Source organism: Stegodyphus dumicola, chromosome 2 (genome assembly GCF_044657685.1).
Source record: "Stegodyphus dumicola isolate Sdum_Otavi_A_Nest chromosome 2, ASM4465768v1".
In the NCBI taxonomy this organism is placed as follows: domain Eukaryota; kingdom Metazoa; phylum Arthropoda; class Arachnida; order Araneae; family Eresidae; genus Stegodyphus; species Stegodyphus dumicola.
Window position 1 is genome coordinate 209,319,142 of NC_140769.1, and position 18,636 is coordinate 209,337,777.

The following is an 18,636-nucleotide window of genomic DNA, read 5'->3' on the forward strand; positions in this document are numbered from 1 at the left end:
TACGTTAAACTAAACTTGCTTTTCCCCTAATTTGAAATGATCGACTGAAATCAAAACCAAGCTGTTTGGAGACCTAACCTCTCACCTGGCGACATTTCTCTGTCACTTGGCAACATTTATGATCTATTTTGACTTTATTTGGCGAGCTTATCTTTTATTTCGTGATGTTAGTTTAAATAATTTATTCCATAATATTTTGATGATACACTATTTATCACTAAGTATTTGGACACCTGTGATAGAAAAGAAAAACAAAATTTATTCATATTCAATAGTTGTTTGAGCCTCCACAAACGGCAAATACAGCCTCAACTCTCCGGGGCATGTTTTATGAAAAACACGACTCTTCATAGGGCTTGGGTATGGGCAGGCCAGTCCATTCGGTTAACCCCATTGTCACCAAACCACTCCATGTTAGACCAACATGACAGCTGACGTTGTTGCCCCGAAAATAACATGGCTCCAACCCTCAAAACCTTCACAACGTAGGAAGCACACTGTCATCCAAAATAGTGCACTAGGCACCGACATTGAGCTTGTCATGAATTTGGACCAAGGTCCCAGTCCACTGCAGGAGAAATACCCCCAGACCATTCCCCTTCTACCAAACTTTACTATGGAAACAAAGCATTCTGGCAAGAGGCGTTCTGCAGACTCAGACCCTGCCACCCGAACGGTAGAGAGTGAACCTTGATTCGTCACTCCAGAAAATGATATACGGTCCCCTGTTGACGTGCTTTGCACCACATTAACCGAGCAGTGCAACTGAACTTTTTGATGAGAGGCTTATGGGCGGCATCATGACCATGAAAACCAAGCAGATGTGCTTCCTTACTGATGGTATTCATTGAAATAACACTCTCGGATGCCTGTTGAAACTCTTAGAGTATATGGACCATCGGTTGAGTGCGGTTCTTCAGAATTCTTCTGGACAGTACCCATTGTTCTTTATCTCCCAGTTTTTTGGGTCTGCCCATTGTCACATTCAGAAATGGAAGGCTAGCACATTCCGCTCGCCTTCCACTTCTGAATCACATAGGCATTGCTGATTTATGGTAATTCAGCTGTCTAGGCATTCCCCTTAAGGATCAGCAATTTCTCTGATACCTAACCATTACACCTTCTCGAAATCAGATAACTCCGCGCTTTGTGGCATCTTGCATGCAACTAATGCCAATGTAGTTTCTTACGAGATATTAAACGGCGAAGAGTAGAACATAAATCAGGATCGCAGACATAGGCATTTGCATGGGTTTCCAAATACTTATTGGTAGATAGTCTATTAATGGAATTATTGATCCCAATAAGCGACATATTTTCCTTGTTTTCATATACAAATGGGCGACACTTCGGCAAATGGAATATCCAAATGATAACAGCGATCACATTAAGCGGCATGTAACTAGCACATATGAATAAACGTTTTCGCTGCCGGCGAGAATATGTAATTGGAAATATTAACTAATCAAAGATAAATTGTAAAAATAAGTAAATTTTAATTATGGGTGAAAAAAATACATCTGACTGTACAATATCGCAAATGTTGAAACTCCCCATAGCCTGTTTATAATTTTGATATTACATTCTTGAGACTTTTCACCGAAGCTTGCAGAAGGAAAACCAGTTGGTATTCCTCGTAAACATGAAGTGCCGCTCTGCAGTCTTTCTTAAGTTGTAAGTACTGAATAGTGGATTTCACCATCTGTGCCCTCTGCAAGTCCAGCCATCTCTGTAGAACACAGTCCACGGCCTCTTCGGTCGTGCTGTCCGATGTCTTAACATCTACAGGACCCCAAAGCATGTACTCTAGGAATCCTTTTGCTTGAGAGAGTGACGAAGCTTTTTCCTCGCTCAGAACTTTAGCTATTTCCCGAAAAGTGTGAGCCACGGGTTCAGTTAAATGTTCGCCATTTACTTTACACAAACCGAGATCATTTGTGTCGCGAATATGCAGAAAATGGAGCATTGTGTGTAAGGTGGCCTGGCATAAAGTTTTCCGACTGTGGAAGGAATCGCATGAGGTGAGGTAGACTTTGTCTTCCGGGAAGAGCACCAGCATGGGAGGCTTATCCTCATCGGTCACGACCAGGATTAATCGACTGAGGTCAAGATCGATGTCTTCGATGCCTTCTGCTTGCAGACTTTTCAGAGTGTGAATGAGCTGCAGAAGCACGAAGCAGTAGTTCCTCAAGTGGATGTGTTGGTTTCCTTTGTCAAGTGAGGTTCTTTCGACGAAGTGGTTGACGGTCGTGATGCGAGATCTGTGCAGAACGTAAATCGACGTCATTTCCGATTCGTGAGGCGATGAACTGTCCACAGCATTCCGGTTTTTAGGCACATAATCGTAAAAACTGGCAAAAACTGGATAACGGGTTTGGTTCCGTGAATTCTGGGGGAGAAATCTGCTTTCTGGAAGCAACCTGAGGAAATGAAAGGTTGGTTTATAAATCTGCAATCATTTTACGAAATTTTGATTCTGAAATTTATACATACATCATCATAATAATCACATACTCTCATATACAAACAGACAAAGGAGTAAAATATATTGTAGAGACTTACGTAAGCGAAAACATGGAAAATCACGTACATTTTCTTCAGGATTCGAACCGTGAATCTTCCGTTGGCTATCATTTACGCTACGAAAGCACACAAGGGGGATGTAATAATTCTTTGTCACACTAGTTACGGTGGTAATTAACGAAGAAATATTTTAAAATTATACTAGCATGACAATTCTCAAGTTTTCATATATAGGTTATGTAATGTAGCTTATACTATGATGTTGTGTTTAAAAAAAAATATTGAACAGAAATCAAATTATAATGAAACTTTTTCCATATTTTTAGTACTTCATATTTTACTAAAAAATTATTTTTTTAAATATAGGTGAAGAATGCCCCAACAAAAGCGGCGGATTCAATATGCCCAATAAAATAGTTTATTTTTAGGAAGTAGAAAATATTTTTGCTTATTTACAACAGGTAAATGCTCTGATTTAAGGATGGGGAGAAAAAAAAAAAAAAAATGTCTGATATATGTCCTCCGCTACTTGCTCTGCAGCACCGCAACCTTTCAATGAAATTCGTAATCACTTTTTGAAATATCCGCCTACTGGGCTGGATAATGACACATTAAATTCCCTGTTTTAAGTTTTTCCGTTGCTAGTCTTTCTGGGATTCAGAGTTCGAATATTTTAGGGCTTGCAATAAAGCTATCACGTATAGTAATGAACGACGTTTTCAACAGACCGACTGGATCGAGGTCTGCTGTCGAACCTGCGTCATCAGATTTGTTTATCTATGAAATGTTGTTTCATTAGGTGCACTTTCACATCCAAAGATTGTACGAAACTTCACAGCAGTCTGTGCATAACACTCTTCATTCTTGTATCATATCTGTAATGTTTTTTCACAATCAAAACTCGCTGCTGCTTCTTGTGTAACGCTCCATCTCACTTAAGCCTACAATAAAGCTGTAAAATAAACTGATAGTGATAAAATAGCAGTATTGCCAGATAGAATTTGAATTCTCAAGTCGGAACATTTGCCTGTTTTAAATACGTAAAACTGTTTTCCATTTTCTTAAAAAAATATTATGGGAGGCTTATTAAATCTGGCGCTTTCGTTGGGGCACCCTATAGCTGAAAAATTTGAGAACTTGCAATCTGAAGAAGTTGATGAATTGGATGTGTAGCTCACCTTTGTTTTCGGACACTTGTGTTTTGGAATTTTATTTGCAAATGTTAATTACGAAATACAGCAGAGTCTCGCAAAGTCGACTTAGTGTGGATTAAGATGATGTCGAGTTTTACGGAAGACGGGATGAATAATATACAACTCATATTATTTGGTATAACACTTAAAATACATGGCAATTTTATTAATGCTTTGCCCTTTCTCCAATTTCGAAAGGCATCCAATTACATTTTCAGTGTTATACTGATTTGTTAGCACTATTAGACTCGAAACTTACTTTCCGCATTACTTTTGTGTCTGAATCACTTTTCAGATTGTTGCCGGTAAATGTTATCAACATGTAACATTAAAAAAAAATAAACATTGAAGACTCTGTATGTTCCACGTCTTCTGGAAAAATGAGGGCAACTAGAGCCACGTAAATTTTTAAAACATGCAGTCCTCCAGCCGAACATGGGCGCCTCGATGCTTGAATTTTGAATTCGTTTTTGATTTTTTTCACATTCTGTTCAGATTTAAAGAATTTTTATTCACAAAATCGGTGATTTGAAAGCGAGAAGTAGAAACACTGTTCGAAATAAAACTTTGTTTTTCTCCGGCGCCCCAGACTATTGCAATTTGGCAAAACGTTAGATATTTCTCTTTCAGTTTTAACCCACATCATTCAGTTATTTGAAAGCAATGTGTTGCCACTGCCCCAAATATAATACTTATTATCTGCTCACATATTTTGCCAGTCAGTAAAGCGTAAAATATTTAACTTTCAAATTTAATTTTTCTGTCACCGGAAAGCAAACCAAGGGATCGAAAAGCAATAAACACAGTTCTTAAAATATTTTTAAGAATAAAATATTTAAAATAAAATTTTAAATCTGATTGATTCAAATAAAAAATTCATTTAAATCACGAGATGTCTAATTGGAAATATTAAATATATTTTTTTAAATGAAACTAGCTGGACTCGTTGAAATCATTATGCACTTTTTTAATGTTAACGCTTTTAGGCGTTAACCGCTAGAGTGGCTAGTTTAAAAAAAAAAAAAAAAAAAAAAAAAAAGTGGCAGTTTTTTCGGCTCCTCAGGGATTCTAAAGTACACCGTTTTTAAATATTGTTAAGGATTTTGTATATATGTAAGTAATTTTAGTGAAATTATATGTAAATTGTAATAGTTCCCGTATGCTGTAACATCAAGAATGAAACTTCACAGGAATATATAAGGTTACAAGTGCAAGTCTGTTTAACATTGAGGATAAATGTCTGTCTCGCCAAATGGCGATGGTTTTGGTGAGTAATTTTTGTCGCCAAATTTGGCAATCAATCACCGAAAATCACCATAAATGGAGACCATTTGGCGACATTTGGATCCGGTCCTGTGAAACTGTAACCATACATGCCTTGCAGCAATTTCAAGAAATCGAAGGTACTGAACATTTCTTTGCTGATGGGAAAAAACTATATCAGACCGGAAAGAGTATCAGTTTAATTGAGAGTTCAGCTCAGAGAGTACTGAAATAACATAGAGTACTGAAAGATAACTGTGAGAGATACGCATTTGAAACTTTCTTGTGTTTAACGTTCTTAATAATTTGAAGTGGTAACTATTGATTGTGCTCTTTCATACTGAAAAACGCTGTACCAGTACTTTTGTAAAAACTTTCGGAGCCATAAAATGTTTCCTTAGTGAAAATAAATTTTATCAAGCTATCATCGGTTCTGTGTGCATTCACTTCCTTACGAACCCGTATGCATATTTCGTCAGTGCACATCCGTATAGCCACAGAGGGAGTAGTTTCTAGAATCGACCAATGGGCTTCCAATAATACTTCTGTCATTTCACAATGACCTTTGCCGTGCTTTAAGCATGGTGTTTGAAAATGTTTTACCACTTCATTTCTTGTACAAAATAATCAAAGCATCGTAGACTTCTTGTGAAAAGTTTCAGTCCGAAGTTAGATCAGATATAAGCATAATTACATATTTAAATAGTAGAAGTATTAGCAATTTTTATTGCAGCCTATATGAAAAATATGTTCTATAATAATAGCCATTGCACAGTTTTATTCAAAGTGAACTTTCCTAATTTGCTTTCCTACACATTTAGTGTGTTAAATTTCGCATTAAAAAGTGTTCATTCTTAAATGACCTGCATAAAAAATACTCCTCAAAAAGAATGAATTATCTTATTCACAACGAATATTTTTAATTTATTGATATGTAACTTTTTATGTTAGCAATAGGTATAACCAGATCATTCACAATGTATATTTTGAATGTTACACTTTAAAAATCAACGGAATGCAAGCATTGAGATAAGAAAATACTAGATTCACTGTAATAATTCCAAGTATTCTCATCTCAAAATATATATATATATATATACACTTGAATTCTTTTAATCCAGAAGCGTTAATAAACGCATAATATTCGAGGCTAATTGTATCTTGAGTCATTTTCTCGATATAAAGAGCGTTAATATATGACGAACATTGATCCAAATATCAGTGCGTAATAAGTTTCATGAAAGCGACATGCTGACGATTAAACAAATTAATAAAATAAAAGCACCACGAGATTAGCAGCATTTCTGCGCCACATATATATAACTGCAAAACAATTGTAAATAAAACGTCAACAACAATATGCTCTCATATCCACAGTTTCAAAGATACAACGTAACAAGAGCAACAGAAGCTCATTGGTCCAGTTTTGAAACCCCTCCCTCAGTGGCGATACTGATGTGCACTTGTGAATTATGAAACCCGTACGTACGTAAAAAGATGGAAGAGGCCGTCATGTCTGTTAAAGGAGAGATGAATGTGGGCCAAGAAAAGATTGAAGCAATTCAAAAGGAAAGTAAAAGAGAAATTACTGTCATAATAGAAAACAAATTTGAAGCTAAGAAAGGCAGAATAGACAGGGTTGAAAATAAAGTTGGAAAAAACGGAAGGAAAAGTTTTTGCTACCGAAAAACAAATTGGAGAAAGAGTTTTTGCTGTCGTCAAGACAGCTGACAACTTGAAGAAATCCATAATTACAGCTGTACACAATTCTGATACCTTTAAATTCACACCTATACTTCCTGACCTTGTTTAAAGCGTTGCAGGAATGATGGAAAGGGATCTTGGCAAGTGTAAAAGATTCAGTTCTCTATCATGCAGGCAAAAATGGTATTGATTTCCCAGCTACGGTCTGCCATCACATCGCTTCTCTTATATCAGACGCAACAGATATTCTTCAAACTTTGCCGAAAACAAAAGGCTGAACTTTCGGTTCCGGCACGTTGGAGCTACGCTTGGACGAGGAATTTGGTAATTTGAAGTGGTAACTATGATTGCGCTCTGTGATACCGAGAAGAGCTGTACAAGTACTTTTGTGAAAACTTCCAGAACTGTAAAGTATTTCCTTTCGGAAAACAAATTTTATCAAGCTATCATTGGTTCTGTGTGCATTCAATCCATTACTAACCCATATGCAGTTAACAATATTTTGTGATTTTGGTGTTGAATTTTATGTGGCGTAAATGCGAAGAAGTCACAATAATAATAGTACAGCTGCACCTTAATAATAGTACAGATGCAAGTCTTAATAGTACAGCTAGAAAGACAAAAAAAAAAAAAAAATGTGTTAGCAGGAGTGAGTCCAAGAGCTGGTGAGTAACCTGCGATGCTCAGCGAGAGCATAAAAAAACCTTAACAAATCCTCTGGTGTGACATTAAAATCTCAATCCTTTCAAATTTTCTTTTCTTCTTTTCTTCTCATTCGACAATTTGAGTTGCACATACAACACAACGCAACACTTGTAAAAGCTAGATATAAACTGATACCCTCTACCTAGAATGAACTTTCTTTCTTTTCACCATCGACGGAACAGCTGGCCCACTGGATTAGGTGCTTTTCAGCCTGTTTAATCCCGTCGATGGAATTAAAAATAAATGCATGAATAAATATAAATAAAGAGCTTAGTACTGTGTCCTCCGGGGATTGGCCACGAAACGAGGAACATTGATATAAGGACCAGAATATGGAATGAAGGTGCATGGACGGGATTGCTGAGGCTAAGCGGAACACTTTTCACTATTATCGTACATGTTAGGCAAACAGTTATATTAAGGATGTGCTATAATAATCAGGTACAGATGTAAAGATGATCAAATACATTACAAATTGTGGAATACATTAAATGAGTGCTGGATTAATCATAATATTAAATATAATTAAAAACAGCAACAAAAAAACAAAAAAAAAAAAAAGCATTAAGTAAATTAATATATGTACGGAGTAGGCAGCTGACGGCACGATGTCCACCTAGAATGAACTGAAAGATTAGTTTACAATAAGGTACAACCATAAACGTGATAATAGCTTAGTCTGTTGCTTTCAAATAAGCATTTCAATTGCCATTGCCAACCGCACCCCCATTAGCGATTTTAACTCATGTCATCATTACTGCACTGCATTTGTTTTCTCCATGGCATTTGAAATTGCACATCAAATCAACGACATTTTCCAAAAAAAAAAAATAGAAAGATTGGTAACTGCGTTGAATTGAACGTCTTAACTCCATTATCGTTAAATCGTGGAAAATTCATAATTCATGGATCTAATTTTTTACTCTGTTGCATAAAAGCAAGGAATTTTCGCTTCCCGCCACTTGATGATTTAATAAAATGTTAAAGATGCCGACACCTTCATGCAAATAAACTATTACTCTTCAAGAATGCCTTTGTAACCTTGATGAGGGTTGCTTTCTTCATGGTACCAAACTTCATAAGGGTGCCAACACATTTGCTTTATGTCAAGGCAATATTGTGTCTTGACAAGAGACTGTTATTTGAAAAGGTGCCTGCACCTTTCTACTGTTTGCTAAGAGTAAGACCTTCACACGGGCTTCTCGGCAGCCTTCATCAGGGCTGGTTTCTTCACGATAGCGAACTTCATAAGGGTGCCAACACATTCAGTGGCGTAGCTAGGGCAAGGGGGGAATCTCTTCCCAGGCGCAACATCGAGAGGGCGCCAAATTGTAATTAAGAAATTTAGAATAAAATGTTGTTCTTGGTAAACAGAAGTGGGCGCAAAATCTTCAGTTGCTCCCGAGGGCTAAAAACCCTAGCTATACCTCTGAACACATTTGTGTCTCTGTGTCAGGGCACCGTTGCGTCTGGATGAACGGTTGTCAAACTGAAGAAAGTCGAAACCTTTGTGCAAGTTGATAGTTGTTCGCCAAGATTAAGATATTCACGTGTGCTTTTCGGCAGTTTGATGACGGTTACCACACGATATTGAACTTCATAACGATGCCAGCAACTTTTCGCCTGTATGCCATAGCATTCTTACGCTGTGGCGAAAGAAAAGTAACTTGAAAAAATGCATCGGCACCAATGTTTTATAGCTCCCCGCGCCGGCCAGATTAACTACGAGCTATCAGCTACTGTTCAGGAAAAGTATTACGATAGCTCAGGGTTAAAGTGGCCACCTCTGCCTATCATCAGAATCGGAAGAATAATCGACAGGTATATAGAATTCCCAGATTTTAAACCTGCAACCGGTTTGATCTTCCGACTGGTTTGAGTGCGATATTGTCGGCATAATATCATCGATTCAGTAATTCTTTTTCTTCTAAAATGTTTAACATTTTAACTCATAATAAATTAGAAAAGAACCAGTAATTTTTGTGATATTTTTATGCGCCACATTTTTTATTATTATTACTTTCAAGTTCATTTTTTACCTCGTGGTATCGTTCTATTGTTAATTATTTCCTTTTTAAATGTTGACAGCTTTAACTTTTTGAATTTGAATCGGTTCTTCGTAATATCGTTTTTCTTCCTCATTAATTTTCCCTCTAAAATATTAATTGCATTTAACTTGATATCAACTGAAAAAGAAGCAGGAATTAAAGGAGAACAGAATTTTGTATGAATACTGAGCAAAAGTGCAAAACTGACCGCATAATGAAATTATTTATAGGGAAGCTGCGGCCAAATAGCGAAACAAAAGACAAAGAAGAACGGCTCGCCAAGACCATATAGTGGAAGGGTCGACAATATATTCAAATTGTTGGCGAGCCTATAAGACAGGCGAGCTTGAAAAGGCTGGTTACAGCCAACGGATGCTCACACTCAAAATGTGGAATAACATTTTGAGTTATTCCACATTTAATCTGTTAAAACAAAATGCAAAGGGGTACGGCTTGACATCATCTAGAATCGTATCTTTCCGAATTCATGTGACGGAAATTTTTTGGGAAAGATAAGCCATTTAATGCCATATTAAAAGAAATCGCGGAGATATGGAAGCCCCAAGCTACATGCGAAGAGTCGGACTGCCATACCGAAGGGTCCGGGTTCGAATCCCGGAGAAGGCACAGATGTAAAATTGTTTTCTCCTTCACAGAAGATAACGATGGCCGCCTGTTAGGTGCCTTTATAATAAAATGACCGCCGCTTCTGGCTTTAGTAAAAGCGTAAAGCCTAAAATGGCCATTAAAAAAAATATACGCGGGTAGTTTAAACATGGCGATAGTATTGGCGCCGTTTTGATAAAGGAAGCCATGAGAATCAAGTAAATGTAAATAAATGTTACAATTGCTCAATAAATGTTACTTTTGATGTTCTCATGCCGAGGTTTCTCATTTTTTGAAGGTTGCCATTTTGCTTTTTAATATTCGCCAAATTAATTTTAATTGTCGCCAAATTTCGTCAAAGCATATGCGATGGAAACTTTGCTCAATGGCAGTTCAGGCTGCGAAATAAGTCTTCATTTTCACATATTATGCCTTTTTAAAGGGGAAAAGGTTTACCATCAGTGTTACTTTGTCTGGGCCATGGTTCTTGTACACTGCGTTGTATACCGACCGGTCTTGCGTGATCTGAACACATTTCTCGCTCTCTAAGCTGAAGTCTTTCCACTTCAGAGACTTTCCGTCTTTTTGGAAATATTCAACACTCTCGTTCAATGACTGAAAAAGAATAAAAAAACGGAAATTATTTATTTATTTATTTTTTGAATTTTAGGCAAGACAAGTAAAAATAATAATAGAAACATTTTCAATAAAGTATTTCAAACAGCTTTTAGATCGTTACATTACGCTACCGTCACATTTATCATTCGCGTGACCTGACAAGTATTCCTATTGCATTTAATGTAACATGTTTTACTTAATTTTTACATCTCTTGGCAAATAGCCAGTTTCCCAAGTATCTCTTTCGATGTAACAAAGATCTTTAATTTGCCTTTCAGATTCGTATTCTTACTTAACAAAGTGAGCCGTTACCAACCAGTCAGATTATACATTTTAATAATAAATATATTTATTTCGCTTTTATATTATAACCAAAAAGTCAGAGGCAAAACAGTTGCGGCTATCAGAGATCTTATTCCATTAATCGGAAAAAATTCAAAACTTGACTTACGAAGAAAGAGGCATATTTATACTACCATTATTCGGCCTATCTTTTCTTACGCGTCTCCAGCCTGGGCGACTTATTCGAAAAATGACCTCAAGAAATTACAGATCACACAAAACAAATTTTTAAGACAGATCACGAATGCTCATTTTTATGTTTCTAGTGAAACTCTCCATAGAGATTTAAAAATAGAGAATATCGAGAATTTCCTCCATAATGCAAATCGGAAATTTTTTGATAAGGCGAGAAACTGCTCGCACATGAAATACTTTAAAGTTTTCGACTATACCGTGTTTCCTGAAGATGTCAAAATCAGACCTTTAGCGGCCTTCCTCACCAGGGACACTAATTTTCCTACTTAATCAGTCTTTTCATACAACATCATCTTTTCTGTATATATTGTACATAAACTTTCGTATTGCAACTCGAATTCTTTTGTATTTTGTATTTGTATATGCTCACTTATTGTACTTTCTTTTGTATTTATTTTATGTAATAAAATTGTATTTGCAAACATATCATGTTTTTTCTTAGCATACCTATCATGAACAACTTTAACTCTGACACTCCACATCTTGCTGCCTCTCCTGGTCTTGGGCTTTAAGTTCGATTCTCTGCTTGTGGCGTCCAGTGGTCACCCCCTTTTTCTCCCATTTCCTATTGCCTCCTATCACTCGGTCCAGACACTAATATGTCATGTGCCCCTCGGGCATACTTGTCATGAGCCGGACACGTTGCATCAAATGCAATATTTCGGCATAATTTGTAATGAATGAATGAATGAATGAATATTATAACCACATAGCTGATGTAAGTGATATAAATTAATGTAAATTTAATTTTTAAAATATATTCAGCTGAGCATTTTCAGTTGAAAAGTTTTAGACCTTGTTTTTTCACTCGGCTGTTTTGCAGATAGCTCAGCTAGTTCTCAAAATTCTAACATTTGATAACACCTAAAATTTTTAGTTTTTTTCTATGAAACTTAAAATTGCAGTTGCTTGGTTTGAGAACTGAAATACTGTTTAATACAATAAATTATTACATGTTACATATTAAATATTTCGCCTCTACTAAAAACGGAATGAGTTTATGTACGAGTTCAAAATGACTTTAACATAAAATGATTACAAAAGTATTAGTTTTATTTTACCCAAGCCTAATATCCTCAGTTCCATCCACAGCAATGCTCAGCAAAAAGTGATAACATTTAATTTAATACTAGCAGAATAGGCTGTCCTTATTTTGTCGAGCTACTTTTCACTCTACTATAGAAATAAAGAATTGTATTATAATGCTAAAAGTGAGAGGAGAACTGACATAAATAAATTAAAGTATCTAAGACTGTTGAAAATTTTCACAGCTGAGTACGCAAGCAAAATTCACGCAAAGTTTAAAAGACTGAAAGTTCCCTTTCTTTTTATAGTTCTATCACTTCTATTTTCGAATGGGCGATGGAAGCGACCTTCAGCCCATCTGATAGATCTATCTAAATTACAGTAGGCGTTGTTCAGTTGTGAATACTTTTGTCCACGGCTATTTTGATTACATTAACCGAATGAACATTAAATTTTAAATTAAGCAAAAAAGTAATCTTAGTTTGTCATAGACGTTTTTAGTGATTTCTCTTCAAAGTGAAAAAATTCTGCAGAAGGTTCCTGTAGAAGCAAGACTTGAAACTTATCGCTCTCAAAGTCCATAGCGTGATTCAAAATCTACGTCACACTAAGGTTACATTTTCCCCAATTTTAAATGGTTGACTGAAATCGAAACCAAGCTGTTTGGCGAGTTCATCCCTCACTTGGCTATAATTTTCTGTCGCTAGGAAATTTTTAAAATTAAGTCTAACTTTGTTTCGCGACTTTATTTTAGTTTAAAAAATTTATTCTATAATAGTTTGATCCTACTAACCAACTGTTGATCAGAATAAGTTATGTATTTTTCACGTTTTCGTATACAAGCTGGCGGGACTTGAGCACTTCGATAACAATATCCGAATGATAATATTAACCGCGATTGCATCGTCTGTAATACGATAACAGAAACTCAATATCCGCTGTTTGCGGGAAATATAAGAGAAACATTATATGTACTAATTTTTATACTGGCGAGAGTTAACGAAAGTAACAGTAAAACCAAATTAATAATAAGATCACTCAATTGATTGACATACAACTGTCTCTAGTTTAAAATCTGTTTCCTGACACTCTTACCGCGGTTATGAGTTCAGCCAGAGATTCGTAATTAGCTGCTGCAATGGCTGCGTAGCTGGTCTGTAAGTCAAGCCAAGGCCTGTCGGTGATTTGTAGATCCACAATACCTGTCTTGGCCTTCGGTTCTGGTCTGCTCGCCACTCCTTCGGCGTTTTTGATTGCCTTGATCTGAGAAAAAATACCAAAATTGTGTAATTATAAATGCATTATTTTGCATATACAGTTCAATTAACGATGAATGAACGTATGCGGATAGGATTGGTATGATCGGTAACTTGAAAAAATGCGCCAGCAAATTTTTAAGTCACCGGCACCTTTTAAATTCATACGATGACAAGAGCACCCTAGTGTAAAGAAACAAATTTTTCAGCACCCTTATGAAATTCTTCATCGTGATGAAAGTAACCCTCATGAAGGGTTCCGACATACTCATATGGAGGTCGCTCGGGCAAATTCTTAAACAATCTCCAACAGAACAGCTAATGGGCGACAGCAGTGGGCGATTGCTCACGAAGACACAGGGGCGCCTTGACATAAGAGAAAAAATTTTATGGCACGCTTATGAAGCTTGATATCCTGAAGTAAGCAACCCTTGTCAAGGCTGCTGGGATATCCATCTGAAGGTTTCCCCGTGTAAAAATCTAGTCACCAGCGAGCGCAAATGTGTCGGCACCTTCTTCAAATCAATCATCGCTCCTAAAGATAAAAGAGCGCTCTAACATAAAGGAACAAATTTGACGGCACCCTTATGAAGTTCGCTATCGCAAAGAAAGCGAACCCTCGGCAAGTGTTCCAGGACACCCATATGAAGGTTAAGTGTCCGCCGAAAACGTCGCGGACGAAAGCGTGGCGGAGAAAACAAAGCAAGGCGAAAACGTCGTGGTACAAAACATCGTGGGAGAAAACATGGCAAAAAAGAAAACATCGTGGGACAAAATATCGTAGAAGAAAATAAAGCGGTTCAAAAACTTCGGTTTAAAAACATCGTCGTCAAAAAATATCGTGGTAAGAAATAAAGTACCTACAAATCATCGCATGACGATAACATCGCACAGACGCGTTTTCAGTTTCTGAAAGTTGTAAATGCATAGAGCGCAAGATCATAGAGAGCTGGATTCATCATAGCTGGATTCGTATAAAGATCATAGAGCGCAAGAAGGAAAGATGGATTCTTTTACTTCTATATTTTATATATTTGAAGGAGCTAATAAATTTTTGTTGAAAAAATAAGAAGGAAACTTAAGCATTTAAAAATTGAAAATGAGTAGAAAATTAATGCAACTTAAAAAGCTTAGTAGAATTTAAAATTTATATAGTTAATTAGCAAAGGTCATTAATAAATTGCGCTTTTTATGAAGTTTAACTGATAATTTTTCATTAAAAATATAGTCTAAAAATGATTAGAAAAAGAAAGATAAATTACTGCATGAGGTTACCTCTATAAAAATTACTTAGTTAATGATCAAATTATTTTCTTCCACATTTGTTAATCTGATGTTGTTTTAATGAAAATTACATGTTGTTTTGTTTCCCTTTTATTTTTAAAATGTCATTTACATTTTCATGTATAGTGAGCAATCAATTTTTTAGATGTCGATTTGTTAGTTATGACAAAAGTCAGTTACATAATATGTCACTATGCGATTTGAAAAACGCATGTGTGCGATGTTATCGTCATGCGATGATTTGTAGGTACTTTAATTCTTTACCTCTTTAATTTCGACGACGATGTTTTTTAAACTGCGAAGTTTTAGAACCGCTTTATTTTCGATCACGATATTTTGTACCCCGATATTTTAGAACTGCGATGTTTTCTCCGCGACGGTTTCGCCCGCGATAGTTTTCGGCTGTAACCGAAAGTCACGAGTGTAAAAGTCTCAAACTTGGTAATTAATCATAAATGTGCACAAAAGGTACTGACACCTTTTCAACTTAACCATCTCTCGTCAAGACAGAGCGCCCGGGTGTAAAGGAACAGATTTGCTGTCATCCTTCGAAGTTCGTTATCGCATAGAAAGCAACATTCATCAAGGGTACCGAGACACCCATGTGAAGGTTACTCTTAAACTTGGGCCACGAACGCTTTATCAAGTCGATCATCCCTCGCAAAGACACAAGGGAGCCCAGACATAAAATTACACATTTGACGGCACACTTTTGAACTTTAGTATCGCAAAGGAAGCAAATCCTCTGCTGTCGGGATACCTGTGTGTAGGTAGGTCACTTGTATAAATATCTTAAACTTGGTTAACAGTCAGAAAAGGGCAAAAAGGGTGCTGGAATCTTTTCAAATTGATCGTCGCTGGCCAAACACAGCACCCTGATATGAAGGGAAGTGTTCTACTAGCATCCGTAGGAAGTTTGGTATCGCAAAAAAAGCAACCCTCGTCTAGGGTGCTGAGACACCGATGTGAAGGTCGTTTGTGTAAAAGTTTTAAACTTGGTACACAAGCTGCAAAGGGTGTCGGCACATTTTCGAATTGGTCATCGTTCTCCAAGACACAAGAACACTGACATAAAGGAGCAAATTTTACGGCCCTCGTATGAAGCTCGGTATCCTGAAGAAAAGAAACCTCGTCAAGGGTGCCGGGACACTCATGTGAAAATTACTCCTGTAAAAGTCTTAAATTTGGCGAACAGTCAGAACGTTTACAAAAGGTTACTGGCACCTTTTCAAGCTGATCGTCGCTCGCCAAGACACGATAGCACCCTGACATAAAGGAACAAATTTTCTGGCATCTTTAAAAAGTTCGGTATCGCAAAGAAAGCAACCTTCATCAAGCGTGCCGGGACACCCATTGTTGATTACTCCTAAATTATGATGAAGATTCACGAATGGGCACAGTGGTGTCGGTGACTTTATCAAACCTACTATTCGCTCGCCAAGACATGAGAGAGCCCTGGCATAATAGAACAAATTTGATGGCACCCTTTTGAAGTTTAGTACTATGAAGAAAGCAGTATGTGGATATCATTATGTCCATGTGAAGGTCTTAATCTAGGAGAAGAGTTGCCTAAATTTGCCGGCATATCTAAAACATTTCTTTCCCTCTCCTATTATGATATTATAATGTTTCATATTCTTTAAATCATCGATAGTTAGATTACAAAACAATGTCACAGGCATCGGCGCCTATTCGGATAGCTCCGTCTGTCCCTGGGGACTTGCCTCAAATAGATAACAAGAAGAGACTCCAAATTAAGTATGAATCATTAGAGATTCATTAAAAGTATGCTTGTTAACTTTCAGCTTTGAATCTCATCGAGAAACATTATTTTAAATATCCTATTTTAAAGTCACAGATTTCACAAATATTGCTGATATAATTAAAAGTTTTTCATTCATTTACATTTCTATATTTCAATGCACCACGAAGCTAGAATTTTAAATTTCCAGTTTAATTTATTTCATATTTATACCAATTTAATGCCTTTTTGACTAACAAACTCAACGATTTGAGAGGAAGTGACACCACTGTTCTAAATAAAATATTTTTATCTCCACTGCCTCGAGACTGTTGCCATTGGGAAAAAAGCAAGGTTCAATTTTAATCAACAAATTCCGATATTTAAACGCAACGTGTTGCCACTGCCCTAAATAAAATACTTTTATCTTCCATGCACCATCGTGCTGCTATAAGTGTACAGTGTACACTAACGCTAAATTAGACACTAAAGTGAAAATTATTAAAGTGTAAGCTTGATATCCCATTGCAAACCAAGTGATTTAAAAGCAATGATCGCAGCTCTTACGAATGCTTTTTCTACATTTTTTTTTTTTTTTTTTTTTGTACATTTTCTTCCTACATCTTTCAGTCTTTTTCATTTAAATAAAAATGCATTTAAATCGTGAGATGTCTAACTAGAAATATTAAATACACACATGACACAAGCAAATGAAATGGCACAAGCTGGATTCGTTAAAATCATCATGCATATATTTTTCTTTTTTTATAAAAACTACTTTAGAGAGCTGGCCACTCTAGCTGCTAGTCCAATAAATAAAAAGGGCCTGTAAAACTAAACAAAAATTAAAATACAGTCAAATAAATATGCAAACTTTGCAACAACATTATCCTCAGAAAATCCAGCTACATACACCATTCATATATCTATTTTTCAAATCCATTAATTAGGAAGCCGATATCCATAATATCTATTTAGCAATCTATCTTTCTTTCATGCGAAGCAAAAAAATTATTTCGGGAAAGAGGGGGAAAAATCTCATTTAATATTATTTCAGAATTATTCCAACACTTCACGCTCGTGCGTGAAACAGACGATATGATTGATATATAGCTAGATTCAAATCTATCTCCATGTATACACGAATTGCGTATTCCAAAATTGAATCCTCGATGCTGTCAAAGCAGCTAGACCGAAACTGTGTTTCCGAAACAAGAGTGACCGAGTTGCGAGCGAGAGAAGAAATTGTGCAGAAACTTCAGCGGACGAAGCATGCAGCTATGCTCTGTCACCCACTGGCCGCTTGATTTATGAAAGATAGCGAATTCTTCCCTAGTAATCCAAATATTGCAGAAAATAGTAGTAGTAATTCTAGAGCTGTAAGAGTCTAAAGACTTGATTAATTTTTTCAGTAAAATTCAGTCGGAAGTGTTACTTTACTTGTAGCCCATAAACTACTTACTTAAGCAGGACTCTGAGTCCGAGAAAAGCGTTACGAAAAAATAAATTTATAAGAAGTTTGACTGCCGTATGATAGAAACTTGACCAGAATATTTAATTTCAAAATTTGCGATTTTTGAAGTCATGTTCAATTAACAGTGACAGATCAGTTGCGTAATTAATTGGAATAATTCAAAGTTGATTTTTCTCCTTAAATTACAGTCAAGAATACTGATTTCTGATTTATTCGTGTCTTTAATTTATAGGTTTGTTAAGTTTGATATGCTGAAATAATTTTCACACAGGTAATTTATAAATTTTGAAAGCCTCAAAATATGTTACTAATATTCTCTGCTTTAGAATCATAATCTGGTAATCGTACAAAAAATTCAAAGTGTTTTTCATTTTTAATGAATGCAAAGAATATTACGAAATGACTGCGCGTCAAAGCAGAAGCTTGCTTGTGTTTTCTAGAACACGAATTCTATAAGATTCTAGGAATAAAATCTCTATTTTGGGAGAAAAAATATTGCTTAACACTTTTCACGATAACCTGAATAGAAATGCTTGTTGTTTAATCTTTTAAGATCATTAAACTTTTTCTAAGGGAACCAGGTAAGTGAAATTCGACCAAAACATAGATTTTTTTTTTAGTTGCATTAAATAGTTTTATATTTCCAAAGACGTATCAC

General features: G+C 36.1%; 1 protein-coding gene across 1 annotated transcript in view; it reads right to left on the reverse strand.

The window, feature by feature from the left end:
* Positions 1-1,476: 1,476 nt before the first annotated feature.
* Positions 1,477-18,636, reverse strand: part of LOC146998810 (uncharacterized) — a 58,744-nt gene continuing 41,584 nt past the window's right edge. Inside the window, exons 7-9 of the mRNA XM_085810258.1 lie at positions 13,319-13,486; positions 10,499-10,657; positions 1,477-2,449 (exon numbers count right to left, since the gene is read on the reverse strand). Of these exons, the coding sequence (XP_085666384.1) occupies positions 1,565-2,449; positions 10,499-10,657; positions 13,319-13,486 (1,212 nt within the window). The 3' untranslated portion in view covers positions 1,477-1,564. The remainder of the gene's footprint in view (positions 2,450-10,498; positions 10,658-13,318; positions 13,487-18,636) is intronic.